This window comes from Vigna umbellata, chromosome 3 (assembly GCF_029865625.1).
Source record: "Vigna umbellata cultivar VRB3 chromosome 3, Vumbellata_1.0, whole genome shotgun sequence".
Classification (NCBI taxonomy): domain Eukaryota; kingdom Viridiplantae; phylum Streptophyta; class Magnoliopsida; order Fabales; family Fabaceae; genus Vigna; species Vigna umbellata.
In genome coordinates, this window is record NC_142167.1 from 55,023,488 (window position 1) to 55,037,640 (window position 14,153).

General features: G+C 32.9%; 2 protein-coding genes across 8 annotated transcripts; one reads left to right on the forward strand and one right to left on the reverse strand.

Moving 5' to 3' along the window:
• Positions 1-2,647: 2,647 nt before the first annotated feature.
• Positions 2,648-11,707, reverse strand: LOC124840792 (ubiquitin-conjugating enzyme E2 2-like). 7 transcript variants are annotated; one of them, XM_088108118.1, is made up of 10 exons: positions 11,386-11,486; positions 10,519-10,695; positions 9,998-10,440; positions 9,363-9,629; positions 9,118-9,287; positions 4,455-4,595; positions 4,344-4,369; positions 4,050-4,139; positions 3,667-3,755; positions 2,648-2,921 (listed from the first exon to the last, which is right to left on the reverse strand). In XM_088108118.1, exons 1-10 carry the CDS (start codon positions 11,477-11,479, stop codon positions 2,793-2,795), a joined length of 1,626 nt encoding a protein of 541 aa, XP_087964244.1. In that variant the 5' UTR covers positions 11,480-11,486; the 3' UTR covers positions 2,648-2,792. The 7 variants fall into 7 exon arrangements, with proteins under 7 accessions (XP_087964244.1, XP_047172870.1, XP_047172868.1 ...); XM_047316914.2 differs by lacking the exons at positions 9,118-9,287; positions 9,363-9,629; positions 9,998-10,440; positions 10,519-10,695; positions 11,386-11,486 and adding an exon at positions 5,245-5,421; XM_047316912.2 differs by lacking the exons at positions 9,118-9,287; positions 9,363-9,629; positions 9,998-10,440; positions 10,519-10,695; positions 11,386-11,486 and adding an exon at positions 4,896-5,226.
• On the forward strand, positions 6,476-8,595 carry LOC124840790 (Pentatricopeptide repeat (PPR) superfamily protein). Its single transcript, XM_047316908.2, has one exon. It carries the CDS (start codon positions 6,578-6,580, stop codon positions 8,465-8,467), a length of 1,890 nt encoding a protein of 629 aa, XP_047172864.2. The 5' UTR covers positions 6,476-6,577; the 3' UTR covers positions 8,468-8,595.
• Positions 11,708-14,153: the final 2,446 nt, after the last annotated feature.

Genomic DNA, 14,153 nt, shown 5'->3' on the forward strand with positions numbered 1-14,153 from the left:
TTGAAGTTTTCACTTATTGATTGCTTTTATCTTAATTATATATTTGTGGGATAAAAACCTTCATGTATTGTATGAATGTTTACTAATAAGTGAGATCATGTATAATTTATTTTATACACATAAATTTTATTTTATTTGATGGTATCTCTACAAAATATCATGAAAAAGATTAAAAATATTTAAAATTAATAAAATCAAATACAAATGTTTTAAGACAAGTTTTAGAATATTGACACAATAACAAATGGTTCCATAATCATTTTTAATTATCGAATTGTTTTCTTAATTTAGACATAAGGCTATTACTATATTTCAATATTGAATGACAATATTTATAGTAATTTGTAATTAAGTGATTTGAAGTTCAAATTTAAGTAATGTTAAAGTATGAAACAAATCAGATTAAGCAAAAATACCCATATTACACGTGGTTCAATGTATACCTTTACAAATATAATGATGTTTGAAAAATTATTAGTATATATAACATCATGCAAGAGATATTAGTTAGGGGCCAAATATATCTTAATTGCCTTTTAAAATTTTAGTATTAATCTAAGAAGAAATTTATTGAAGTTTTTTAATTGAAAATTTATAAACTAGAATATTTTTTTTCACATATTTTAACATCTTAGTAATATTCCAAATATTAATAAGTAACTCAATCCTATAAAACCGACTTGTAATTAAGTAATTTGAAGTTCAAATTCAAGTAATGTTAGAGTATGAAACAAATCATATTAAGCAAAATACCCATATTACACACGTTCAATGTATACTTTTACAAATATAATATAATGATTTTTAACATCATGCAAGAGATATTAGTTAGGGGTCAAATATATCTTAATTGCCTTTTAAAATTCTAGTATTAGTCTAGAGAAGAAATTTATTAAAGTTTTTTAATTGAAGATTTATGAACTATAATTTTTTTTTTCACATATTTTAACATCTTAGTAATATTCCAAATATTAACAAGTGAGCTTTAAGCCTAACTCAACCCCACAAAACCAGTTTGTAAGGTGAAGTTTGCATTCTACTTATATATTATAATTTGGTCTTATTTGTAGTCGATGCGAGACTTCCAACACACTCCCTTCACGCTGAGGTATAGACATCTCGAGCATGAAAGTAGAACTAATGGGTGGTAACGGCCCGACAACGGAGTGGAACAAAATGCTCATATAGATCTCGCTAAGATAGGCTCCAACCTAGCTCTCATACCATATTAAGAAATGAGTTTTAAGCCTAACTCAACATCACAAACCGTATTGTAAAGTGAAATTTGCACCTCATTTATATATTATAACGTCCAACACGAAATTAATTTATTTTTATGAAATAAGTTAAATAAATTTTAAAATATGTTGGAAGGATATATAAAATTAATATTATCACCCTACAAAGATTATATACCAATTAGAGTTAAAGTAAGAAGAATTATTATCTTATGAATTGATTATATAAAATTAAGTTAAACTTCAAACTTAAAAATAAATTAGAGATCAAGTAACTTCTAATGTAAATTTAAAACTAAACCAAAAAGTTGAATGCCAAACAAGAGCATATTATCAATTTGAAATAACCTAAAAAAAATACTATTAAAGAATGTATGATGTTCGTATAATGTATGTAGCAACCTCGCCCTTTCAACTTCCCAAATCCAAACTCAGCCAAACAAATTTCTTAATACAAAACAATTACGTTAGATAGATTTAGTTTGGTTGAAGTTAACCTAACCTTTAAATTTTAGTTTGGGTAAATTTAATTTTTTCAGTACTAAAATAATTTTATTTATTGAATAACTATTTAATAATTCATAATGGAATAATTAACTAATTTGGTACTAAATTAAATAAAAATAAATAAATAAAACTTAAAAATTCAACTACAATATTTACTATATGGACATAAAAAGTAATTTTGATTTCTCAAATATTACAAAATATATCCAATATAAAATAAAGTATAATAAAATTTAATTGATATATAAAATCTAATTATATCTTTTAAAAAAACAAATATGATTTGAAAATGATAAAATATAGAAAAAGTAAATATAATGTACGATATACAATTATTAGTTTTAGATAGTTTTTAATCTCAAAACGAATTGCATTGTTTAAAAAGACACCCAAAAACTATTCATATCTTTAATTTATTTTTCTATTAAATTTTTTAATTTTAGTTGATTTGATTTTGAACAACCGAGTGGAAATGTTAAGCATATGTAAGATGGAAAAATATTAAAAGTAGAGTAACAATAGATAATATGTATACGATATGAGTGGAGCTCGATTGTTTTATAATTAAAAAAATTCAAACTATATATAAAAATTTAATATAGTAACAACAGATAATATGTATTCATTTTTAGCATATTTTAAATTTCTTATTTTAAAGAGTTTGATAGTTACAGGTAGGTATGATGAGTTATCAATAGAATAACTTTTTATTTTCTAATATAGTTGAAGTGTCCGTATCAAACTTTTGTTTAGGTTCCTACAATCAATTCCCTGCTCCCTTAAACATTTATGTAAAGGTTTTTGCTTAGATCATGGTGTTATCCTACATCATAAACTTGATTATATTATAATGATGAAACAAATTATTGAACAAAGCATGATTCTGCACAACATAGAGATCATAGGTGGAACATCCATTCATATAAGTTTGAAGAAAAACATTACCAAGGGCTACAAAACACAACTGTTCTTTTAAGTACATAAATGGTCATTCAATCAGATCCTTCAACAACCTTTTAACAGCAACAGAAGCCCCAAGATAATCAACTAATCAGCACTCCAACTCTGCTCAACAATATCTCGTACTCTTCTGTTGTAATCACGTTTGTTTTCACTAAACATCCTTGCAGCTTCTGAATTTGCTGGAGAGTTTGGGTTTGGATCACAAAGCAAAGACTGCAACAAGAAAATCAACTTGGCATAAGTATTAAGAGAAAAAGCACATACAACATTTACATTCTTCTTATTGTTCCTACCATCCCATAGAAAGGTTTTCAAGGACAAAATCATGACGGAGTTTTAGTCTTCAAAGCAGACAATATCTCATATGTACGGTGATTGATCTTAAGAATGTTATTCGATGAACTTAGAATCAGAACATTGACATCTTGAAGGGTGAAATGCGTATTTAAATTGTTCTTAAACGACGTTGAACTATTATGTGTGATAATAACACTTACTAATTAGTCAAGTGTTTTTCTTGTTTACTTAGGCTTTTGGAGGATATCTAAACCTTTTTTTTTATCTTATCATAAAGAAAACAGTGATACCACTAAGTAAATGCAATAATTCTCTTGCAAAAGTGAAGAATGGAAATTTATGAAAAGGACTATATTTTGTTTTCTAGAAGCAAGCCAACTGCAACAATTTTCTTGTTAAGAAGAAAAAAAAAATCTGTGATTACTATATAGTTAGTTGCAATTGAACCTTTTCCACTTCTAATATTCTTGATTACAAGAAGAAAAGAGATAAATGGAAAGAATACATAACTGTAAGACATAAACTGACAGATAAATAGTCTTACAAGTATTACAATGACATAAATAAATCACTGATATTAGAAGAAAGTGCAGGTTTGGGGATGGATACAATCAAATCAATCTCAACATAAATAGTCTTAAAAGTAGAGAATCATTGTGACCTGAATTGAGGTAAGTATTGCAGCTACATCATAAATTGGACTCCATTGATTTTGCAAAATGTCCAAACATATGCTTCCATCTGCATAAACTACATTTGACAAGGGAAAGGAGATCAGAACTGGAAACTACTGAAGTTAACAGCAAATACTACCTGTTTCCTTACACATTCACTGAAATCCATTGGGAAAAAAAGAGGCAAACTCTTGATAAAATATCTGTGAAGAACAAACACAACCACTTGGAACAATTATGTAAGCTAATTTAAGTAAATATCTTATCCATGTTCAAGTGTTTGTCATTTCAACTCCATTGTTACTGCAGGGTTTAGTATATGTTGGCTCAAAATGAGAAACAAGAAAACAAGTTCTAGTTTCCTACTCACTGTTTGGATGAAACATTTGAGAAACAAAGCGCACCACAGGTGGTTTATTAGGATATTCCTCTGTGAACTGAAGTGTTAACTTAAATGTTCCTGAAAGGCAAGGAAATTAGATCAGATAAAAGACTCACTGAGCTGGTGTAACCAAACTAAATCACAACTGATATTCATAGTCTGTGAAACTTTAGTCACATATGCAGCAGGATTAATCATATTTTGGGATGTTTGTTAATCTTAACCAATGAACATCAAAAGCAATATAAAGTTTTCTGTGAGTAATTAAGGTTGAAGATGTACCTCCATCCCAAGGGGTGTCGTCTGGTCTAGAGAAACAAGAAGGAAAGCATAATTAGACCACAATCCAAAACCAGAAAAAGGAACAAACCCTTATAAGGAGTCTTAACATACCCAAATATAACTGCATTCCAAAGCATAATATTATTCTCATGGGGAGCCCCACTGATGCCAGCTGGAGGATCTTGTTGCACTCTTTTAAAATCCCTCATGAGCCTCTTTCTTGCAGGAGTCGACATGCTCACAAGCCACAATCTATATTTCAATCAAGTTCAACACAGGCAGTGGTAATAAGCAATTGACAAGTCAGAGCAGCATCAGGAAGCAACTGATTGAAGAAAATAGAAATCTTCAAGTTGTTCCACTACACATGAAAAGTTAAAAGGAAACAAAAGCCACATACAATGAGAGATAAACTTGGTTTTGCAAGGATTCACAACAACCAAGCCCTACAGTAATGATACATAGTGATCAAGTTTCACAATTTCAAGAGTTATGTAAGATGAAAGTCCAATTCCTACAGAGGAAGTGTTTTCTAACTGAGAAACAAACTACCCTGTATGCATCACCAAGTTAAAAGCTGGAAACTTTTCACCGACAAAGTCAAAGCCAGAAAGTGGGGGAAGCAAATTCATGCCTACACAGCACAAAAAGCAACACGTCTAAGGTCTCTACTTCTAATACCCACAAACTTGGTTTTTCACAAACACAAGCCAAATCCTCAGCAGATCATAACTCTTCCACTTCTCTCATGATAAATTTCCAAGGCAGGATTAGTAAAAACTAAATAGTAACCAACCAAACTGCAAAGAAAAATGGGTATCACTTTCATTAACAAGCCTTCCTACAACATCAAGAACAATTTTTTAAGCGAATCTGGGGCAAAGAAAAGAGCAAGAAGAACCTAAAAGGGAGACTTGTGGTTTGTGATTGAAGGCGCAGTCCCAGGAGAAAGGGAAAGATGGAAGGGGTTGAAAAAAAGAGGTGAACGTGAAAACAGTATTTGGTTTAATCATTTGAAAGCGCTTCCATGCTTATCTGTGAGAGAAAGAGATTCTTCTGCTTCTTATTACCATCATCATCATTAATAATATTATTTATTCGTAGATGATGTATGAAAATTAAACATTTGTTTGTGTGTGTGTGTCGCTATCTTGCTAGTGTAAATTTTGGTACAAATGGCAACTTTTTCAACTCACAAGTGAAGGCCTTCATGTGTGTATATATGTAGGCGCCATGTCTCATTTGTTTGTATGGAAATAGAAATCTGCATGCGTGCCTAACTACTAACCACTAGACATCATGGTATGAAGGAGTTGGTCGAATCATGTTTCTAATAAACATTTATGTTCGAATTCAAGTTATGTAAATGTTTCAATCATCACATTAAACAGTTTTCTATATTTCACTGAGTTGAAGTTTAATAACCAAGATAAAAAAAAAAAACTTGCAGTTAGATTCCCTTTGCAAAGTTGAAGATCCCAATGCATCAAAATCATAGCTCGTATGTGGCGGCAATGAAAGATACAAGCAGATCCAAGAATCTATAGATTTGTCTTCCGTTCCTGTTTCATGCAATAGAGAATATAAGAATATATCTTTGATACTAATCGATCTCGTGGGAATCTACTTTTTGGGTGACTTACATTGGCGCAGAACAAAAATGCATTCGGCAGTGCATGCAGCAATACGTGACAACAATAATATTATAAGAGATACATTTAAGAATGGGTATTAGAGATACCAAAGATGAACAAGTTGCTAAGCTATTGGTCCAATCTCATATGGTAATGCTTTTACTAGAATATTTAATGGATTAATAGGAATGTTCGAAATCTAAAAAATTCCTCCATAATTTACTAGAAATAACGAACGACATCCCATTGAAAAAAAACAAAATTTAATATAAAAATACATTTTTTAATCTTAACTAAAACGATGAGAAATCTAACAATTTTTTTATGTGAGAAATTTGTATTACTTTAATGGGAAAAGTTATATTTTTTTGTGAGTGATTGGGAAAATTTATATGAAAGGGGTATTGTCAAAAGAAATTACCAGAATAAATTTTAAAAGAAGTTATAGAAATGAAGAAACCATATATAATAGCAGAAAATAAAAGAAAGATAAGTTTCCCTCCATAAGGTCTCACTTCTGTTGCAAGATGCTCTGAGTAGTCTCAGAGGTTGACATTAAAACAAACATGTAGAAGACGCAAAGCAAGAGATTAACACTCGATGAGGAGAGATAACATATCACTCAGAAAACTCGTTGCAGATGGATTCTACAAAGAAGCACTTTCCTTCTTCTCCCACCTCCACTCTTCTTCTTCTTCCCCTACCCTTCATTCCTTCACCTTCCCCACTCTCTTCAAAGCATGTGCCAAACTTCGTTTACCTTCCCACACCCAAACCCTCCACGCCCATCTCCACAAAACCGGTTTCCATGCCGACCCTTATGCTACCTCCGCCCTGACCGCAGCCTATTCTGCGACCCCTCGCCATTTTCCTGACGCACTCAAGGTGTTTGACGAAATGCCCCAACCAAACGTTGCCTCTCTCAATGCAGCGCTTTCGGGTTTCTCGCTAAATGGGCGTAGCGGAGAAGCTATCCGGGTGTTCCAGCGAATTGGGTTGGGCCCCTTGAGGCCCAACTCGGTCACCATTGCGTGCATGCTCGGTGTTCCTCATGTAGGTGTCGACCATGTTGCACTGGTGCATTGCTGCGCGTTGAAGTTAGGAGTTGAATTTGATGTCTATGTTGCCACCTCGCTTGTCACTGCGTATTCCAAGTGTGAAGAGTTAGTTTCTGCGACTAAGGTATTAGAGGAGTTGCCTGTGAAGAGTGTAGTGAGTTACAATGCTTTTATTACTGGTTTGTTGCGGAATGGAGTTCTTCATTTGGTGTTGGATGTGTTTAGGGAAATGATGAGAGAGGTGCGTTTGGACTGCAAACTCAATTCAGTGACGTTGGTGTCTGTTCTTTCTGCATGTGGTAGTCTACAAAGTGTTCGCTTAGGGATGCAGGTTCATGGGCTTATAGTGAAACTTGAAGTGGATGATGGGGTTATGGTGGTGACTGCACTTGTCGATATGTATTCAAAGTGTGGTTTTTGGCATTCTGCTTATGACGTTTTCACGGGGGCGGAAGGGGACAGTAGGAACTTGATCACATGGAACTCCATGGTTGCTGGAATGATGTTAAATAAAGAGAGTGAGAGAGCTGTTGATATGTTTAGACGGCTGGAATCTGAAGAGTTGAAGCCTGATTCAGCTACTTGGAATTCCATGATTAACGGGTTTGCACAACAAGGGGTGTGTGGGGAAGCTTTTAAGTACTTTAGGGAAATGCAGTCTGTTGGTGTGGCTCCGTGTTTGAAAATTGTTACTACCATTTTGTCAACGTGTGCAGATTCATCTATGTTACGGCATGGAAAAGAAATACATGGGTTTGCTTTAAGAACTGATATCAATAGGGATGATTTTTTGGCAACTGCTCTGGTTGACATGTATATGAAATGTGGGCATGCATCTTGGGCACGAGAAGTTTTTAATCAGTTTGATACAAAACCAGATGATCCTGCATTTTGGAATGCAATGATAGGGGGGTATGGGAGAAATGGAGACCATGAATCTGCCTTTGAAATCTTTAATAAAATGCTGGAAGAAAGCGTTCGACCAAACAGTGCTACATTTGTTTGTGTTTTATCTGCTTGCAGCCACACAGGTCAGGTTGATAGAGGGTTGACAGTTTTTAGAATGATGATAACAGACTATGGCTTGCAGCCAAAGCCTGAGCATTTTGGTTGCATTGTTGATCTTTTAGGTCGGTTTGGTAAGTTGGGTGAAGCTCGAGGTCTGGTGCAGGAATTAGCAGAGCCTCCTGCATCTGTTTTAGCTTCTTTGCTCGGTGCTTGTAGGTGTTACCTAGATTCAAGTCTTGGGGAAGAAATGGCCATGAGGCTTCTAGATATAGAACCAGAAAATCCAACTCCTCTGGTGATCTTGTCTAATATATATGCCGGGCTAGGAAGATGGAAGGAAGTAGAAAGGGTAAGAGGGATGATCACGGATAAGGGATCGGACAAACTCTCTGGCCTTAGCATGACAGAAGTTGCATCGAAATAACACTTACATAGAAAAAATTTAAATAAAATGTTCTTTCTGATAATATAAGAGTTTGTAACATTTAGAGTATCTCCACCGTATTTTAACTTCCACAAAAATCACTGAATAAAAATTTCCTTCACTGCAAATCCATAGTAATCATCAAAATGGTAAGGAGGTTCGGTTACAAAACAAGAGATAACATCTCTCAGTGTAATGACTCCAACTAATTCATCCTGTCCATCTACCACATGAATCCTGTGAATAGACTGAGAAGCAAGAGTATGGATCACACTATGCAGTGTCGAGTCAGGCTTGCATGTTATAGGCTGGTGGCTAGCGTTCCCAGTTTGCAGGGACGAAGAGACAATTCTTTTCAGGAAATCCATCACAGTCAGTTGCCTAGAATTCAAAACAGAGTAACAGCGAGTAGAACATTTCAGTTAAGTCATTAGTTCCCTTGTGCAAGCCTGTGTAATGATAACCTAAGATGCCCGTGTTGTTTGTTTTCGTAAGTTTAAAAAATTAAAATATCACCTCATACACATAGTCAACTCATGTGTGTATTAAGCAATAACCCTTGATTAATTTTATTTATTTTTTAATTTGTTCTAATTTGTTTTATTATCTTTTGTTTTACCGAAAATGCGAGAATTTTTACTTTATTGTACCTAAAATTTGTGATCTCAGGACTTAGCAGCAAGTATCTGATGTCTCGTATGCTCACGTTTCCAACAACTTTCTTCCTTGGCCCCTCTACTACAGGAAGACCACCGATTTTATTATCCCTCATTTGCTTGAAAGCTTCAAGAATCAACTCATTGCTCTGAATGCTAATAACCTGGACAGGAAGAAAAATTATGTTTTTAAACCTTACAGCCTAGGGAAACTGAAAATATAAGACACCAATCCTTGCCTCAGCTGTAGACATAAATGGAAGTCCAAGATCAGATATACACTTTTCTGCAATGCAGTCAAACCAATCTCTGCCTTTGCATCTCTCAAGACCTTGGATAACTGCAGACTGAGTAATGAAGTTCACCATGTCAGGTTTATCTGGTTCTATGACAGGTACATTCCTCAGCCTATACTTTGAGAGAAGCAACAAGACAGTCAACATAGCGCTATCTCTTGCAACTGGAACAAAAGGTGCCCATCGATATGATTTAAGTATTGATTTCACCTGAAACCATAAATCAACTCACAAATGTTTGTTTTTTCTTTTCAATATGGAGATAAGAGAAGAATTTACTGACCTGTATTTGGCTTAGGTTATGAAAAAAAAATCCCAAATGAGTTATGTAGGGACATAGCCATCTTATTTTCTATGATTGGTTACAGCCTACAAATACAATAGAATCTAATTGTATAAATGACTAGCTAACCAGCCTAGCTCTGCTCTGCATTGGCCTTTTCTATTAATGAGATAACCTTAAAAAGATTCATTCTCAATGAAGGAAAAGAGGTGCTCATACCAAGACAGAGCTAACATCAACATAAAAGTCATGAACCCATAGTTAACTCCAGAACCTCTGGCATTCTCATGCTTACCGTTGTTGACTTGAAGGGTTCTTCTTCCAGTAAAACTTTGTAAAAATCTTCTCCCAGGTTATCAGCAGCTTGAGGTGCACCTTTAGTCATCATATTTTCTGCAGCAATGCCACTTGCCAGTGCAGCACCAGCTGCAGCAGCAGTTATTCCCGCCATTGCAGCAGGACTTGTCATTCCCAATGCTATTGCTCCCAAAGCACCCACGGTTCCTGCACCAACTCCAGCAGCTGTTGCTGAACCTGCTGATATAGCTGCTGCTGCAAGTTCTGCGCTCTCCAGCACCCAGAGAATGATGGCTGAATAATCAATGATGCCAAGGTACTTGACACTCCAATCTGAACTATCAGCTGCGTCTGGGTCTTTTACTGGTGCTGCTAAAATGTTTCTTTCAGATAGAATCTTAACTGCTTCTCCTACGGGCGTGTCTGCTAGAATTTCAATCACTACCAAGGCATTTCATATGTTAGTGCTTTTTTCCCATGCAGATCTTTAACTCATTAAATGCATAAGGTATCCCTTACCTTTTCCGCTAGGAACTTCTGGAAAAGAAGAGACCGGAATCTTTGCAAATGCATCTGTCAAGGTTTCCTGCAATGACAGCGGTAGCTTCTTTCTAGATTGTATGATTTCGAAATAGGTCTCACATTTTGAAAGTGAGTCGCTTGTTCTGAACTCCTGTTCTTGCGCCATATTTGGAACTAAAGGCATGAATTAAGAGATGCTTCAATAATTTTCATAAAATTACAGAATTGTAGTCGTACAGATATGTAGACCCCGTCTACTTAATTTACATTGAAAATAAAGCTATCCCTACCTGTTGTCAAAAAGTTAGCAAGATCAATGGGATTTTCATATATTTTTTCAACTGCATCTTCTGGACTGTGAAGGTTTATCATACTCTTTTGTCATTTTGGTTCATTAATCTCTCAGATCTTATCCCCCTTGGATTTCGTTTCTCTCGAATATAAAAATGAAATGATAAGTTACTGAAAATCCTAAATGGATGATAGCATGGTTTCATGCGGCAATTCTTGGGACTTAGACTCTATATGCAAATGGGAAACTGACTTGGGATGATATCCCTGCAAGATTCCGCCATGCAACTCTTCGATCTATTCATCTTCTAGAGGAACTTGAGATAATAACTACTCATTTACTCTGTAATATAGGACGATATGCCACAGTGGGCATCTCTTGCATATCCTTCATAACCAGAGATTTAAATTACAATATTTGGTTAGAAATTTATTATCTTTGGATCACAAATCGGAAACTGAATGCGTCAACCGCAAATTCAATTCCAAATCGTTTCATGAAATGCCTTTAAACTGTAATGCATGAACAATAGACTTGGTTAGAAATAATAGATGAAGACAGATTGGATTTACCGCTTCTTGGCAATGCTTCTAGATTGTAATGGATGATATATAGACTATGATATGAAACCAAGAAAAGATAAATATATGGAGGAAGATCGAACATGACATACCTGAAAATAAGTGAATAAGGAATTTTAATTCTGTGGGCTATTGCAAAAAAGCAGTTTTATCTGGTTTTTGGAATTGTTGGTGGGGGTTACTAGCAATGACAAGTGTTGGTATAGGAGGTGTGTCAAAGTATGGTTAAACCATTTGAACCGCTAGTTGTTTTTCATCCCTTCGAGCACTGTAATGGTTTGATGGTTTCTTACCTTCAATCTCGACATCAACATAAAATTTCACCAAACTTAGCAGCTCCATAATTCACTCTTAACCCCGACAATCCATTATTTTATGGTGTAAAGGTCGCAACTTCACTATGTGTAGTGTATAAATTATACAAATTTTAACAAATTTAATATCACTTTATAAATTAATTAAACTCTTTTATGAGATCTTTTACATTGAATTGTTGATCATAGAGTGTGATATCAGAAGTTTGATCGTATATAAATATTTATCATCTTCTCACTGTTCCCCCGCTTCTTTTCTCTTTAACATATTTTTTACCTAATTAACTTCAAGTCTCAAAAAGAAAGGTAAGTCTCACAATATTAGTCGTAATTAAAGAAAATAAGTATTATTATTCAATTAAAGGTAAAATATTAGTCTCACAAAACCAATTTATTATTACAAATTAAAGGTAAAATATTTTCTTACCAATTTGTAACTTTTTAATATTACAAATTGATATTATTACTTGTAAAGAAAATAAGTTCCTTACAAATTAACTTTTTAATTATTTGATATTATTATTTTCTATTTTATTTATATTTCTTTTATTATTATATGTGTATGGAAATTATTTTGTTATTTATTTATTTATTTTATTTTATTATTTTTTTATTTATATTTATTTTGTCATGAATATTATTTTACTTTTATATTTATTTTTTTAATTTTTTATTTATATTTTTTTTATATGTGTATATAATTTATTTTATCTTTTTATCTACTTATTTTATTTTAAAATAATTTTTTATTTATATTTATTTTGTTCCCTCGTAAAATTGTTTTATTAATCAATTATTTATTATTTATATTTTATTATGTAAAAATTAAACTAATATTTATTAATTATTATAATATAATAAAAGATGATACTAGAAAAATTACTCTTAATAAACGTTTGTTAATTTTTTTGTCATTTGATATTTCTATAATATTAATTATTTTTGCTACATTACTATTTTTTTTATGATATTTCATTATATATTCATTTAATAAAATTTAACGTTAAAAAGTATATTTTAGTTTTAGTATGTAAAACACTATCATTTAAAAATAATAATATTGATATTTATTTTAAAGTAAGTTGATTTTTAAAATAAATAGTTATTTTAGCGTGTGCGCTTACACACATTTTAATATCATTAAAAGTTTTTTTAACATATTTTTACATATTTAATAATATGTTAAAGAATATAATATATTTAAAGTATTATTTTTTTTATATAGTCTTTTTTAATGATTTATATTACTTAATGTCGCAACCGGAATCGCGACGGGACGACGATCCGTAAAAAAAAACGGGAATGAGTTTGAAAAAGAGATTTGGAGTCGCCACCATAGTTTATTCTGGAAAACTACGGAAAAACCATAAAATGATAAGGCATGATCTGTGAAACTGAGATTCTTGGTTCGGGAGTCGGTTACGTGTAGGGAAGGTATTAGCACCCTACAACGCCTGCCCTAAGGCAGTACCTTTAACTAAATACGCGAATATGATGTGGTTTTCAAAATGTTTAACTTTCCCCTAAAATAAAATTCTAAAGAAACAAAATGTATTTTTTAGTTTTTTTTGGGCCCGACAAGGATTGACCTTGCTTCTACGTATTCTCATTAAGAATGAGAAATCAGGGTTTCGTAGTTCTTTTAGAAAACTGCTTGAAAATTTGTTTGAAAATTGTTTAGAAAATTTGTTTGGAAAATGATTATGGATAAATTTGGATTTTTGGGAAAGTGAACCTGACAAGGACTGGCCTTGCTCCTACGTATCTCCACTTTTGATGGAGAATCAAGGATCACGTAGTTCTGGCTAGCAAGACTGTTTGTTGTTTAAAAGTGTTGATGTTTTTGGATTTTGAAGATTTTATATTTTTTTGGTATTTTTGATGTAATATTTAGATTTTTTGCGTAATGAGCGCTAGGCTGATGCGTACGATCGCACGAGCACTCACACGGCTTTTTCATTGTTTTTTATTGTTTTGCATAATGAGCACTAGGCTGATGCGTACGATCGCACGAGCACTCACACGGCTTTTTTTTTTGTTTATTTTATATTTTGGGTAATGAGTACTAGGCTGATGCGTACGATCGCACGAGTACTCATACCAATATTTATATTATTACATGTTTTTTTTTAGTTTTATATTTTTTATTATTTTTTCTTATTTTTATATAAAACGAAACGATCAAATCCAACATATATAAATAAATCAAAGTGAGGGTTACTATTAAAAGGGGTTACAGTAAAAGTAAATAGCCAAACAAATAAAAATAAGGTTTAATCCTTTACTACATCCCTATTTATGTACGAATTTCTCAATTGGGTCCTCGTTTTTTAAAGTGTATCAAAATGGTCCCTAATTTTGAAAATTGATATCAATTGAGTCCTTTCCGTTAAGTTAGCTGGACGGCGTTAAAAAAATTGATGAGTGGGATGCTGAGATGACGAA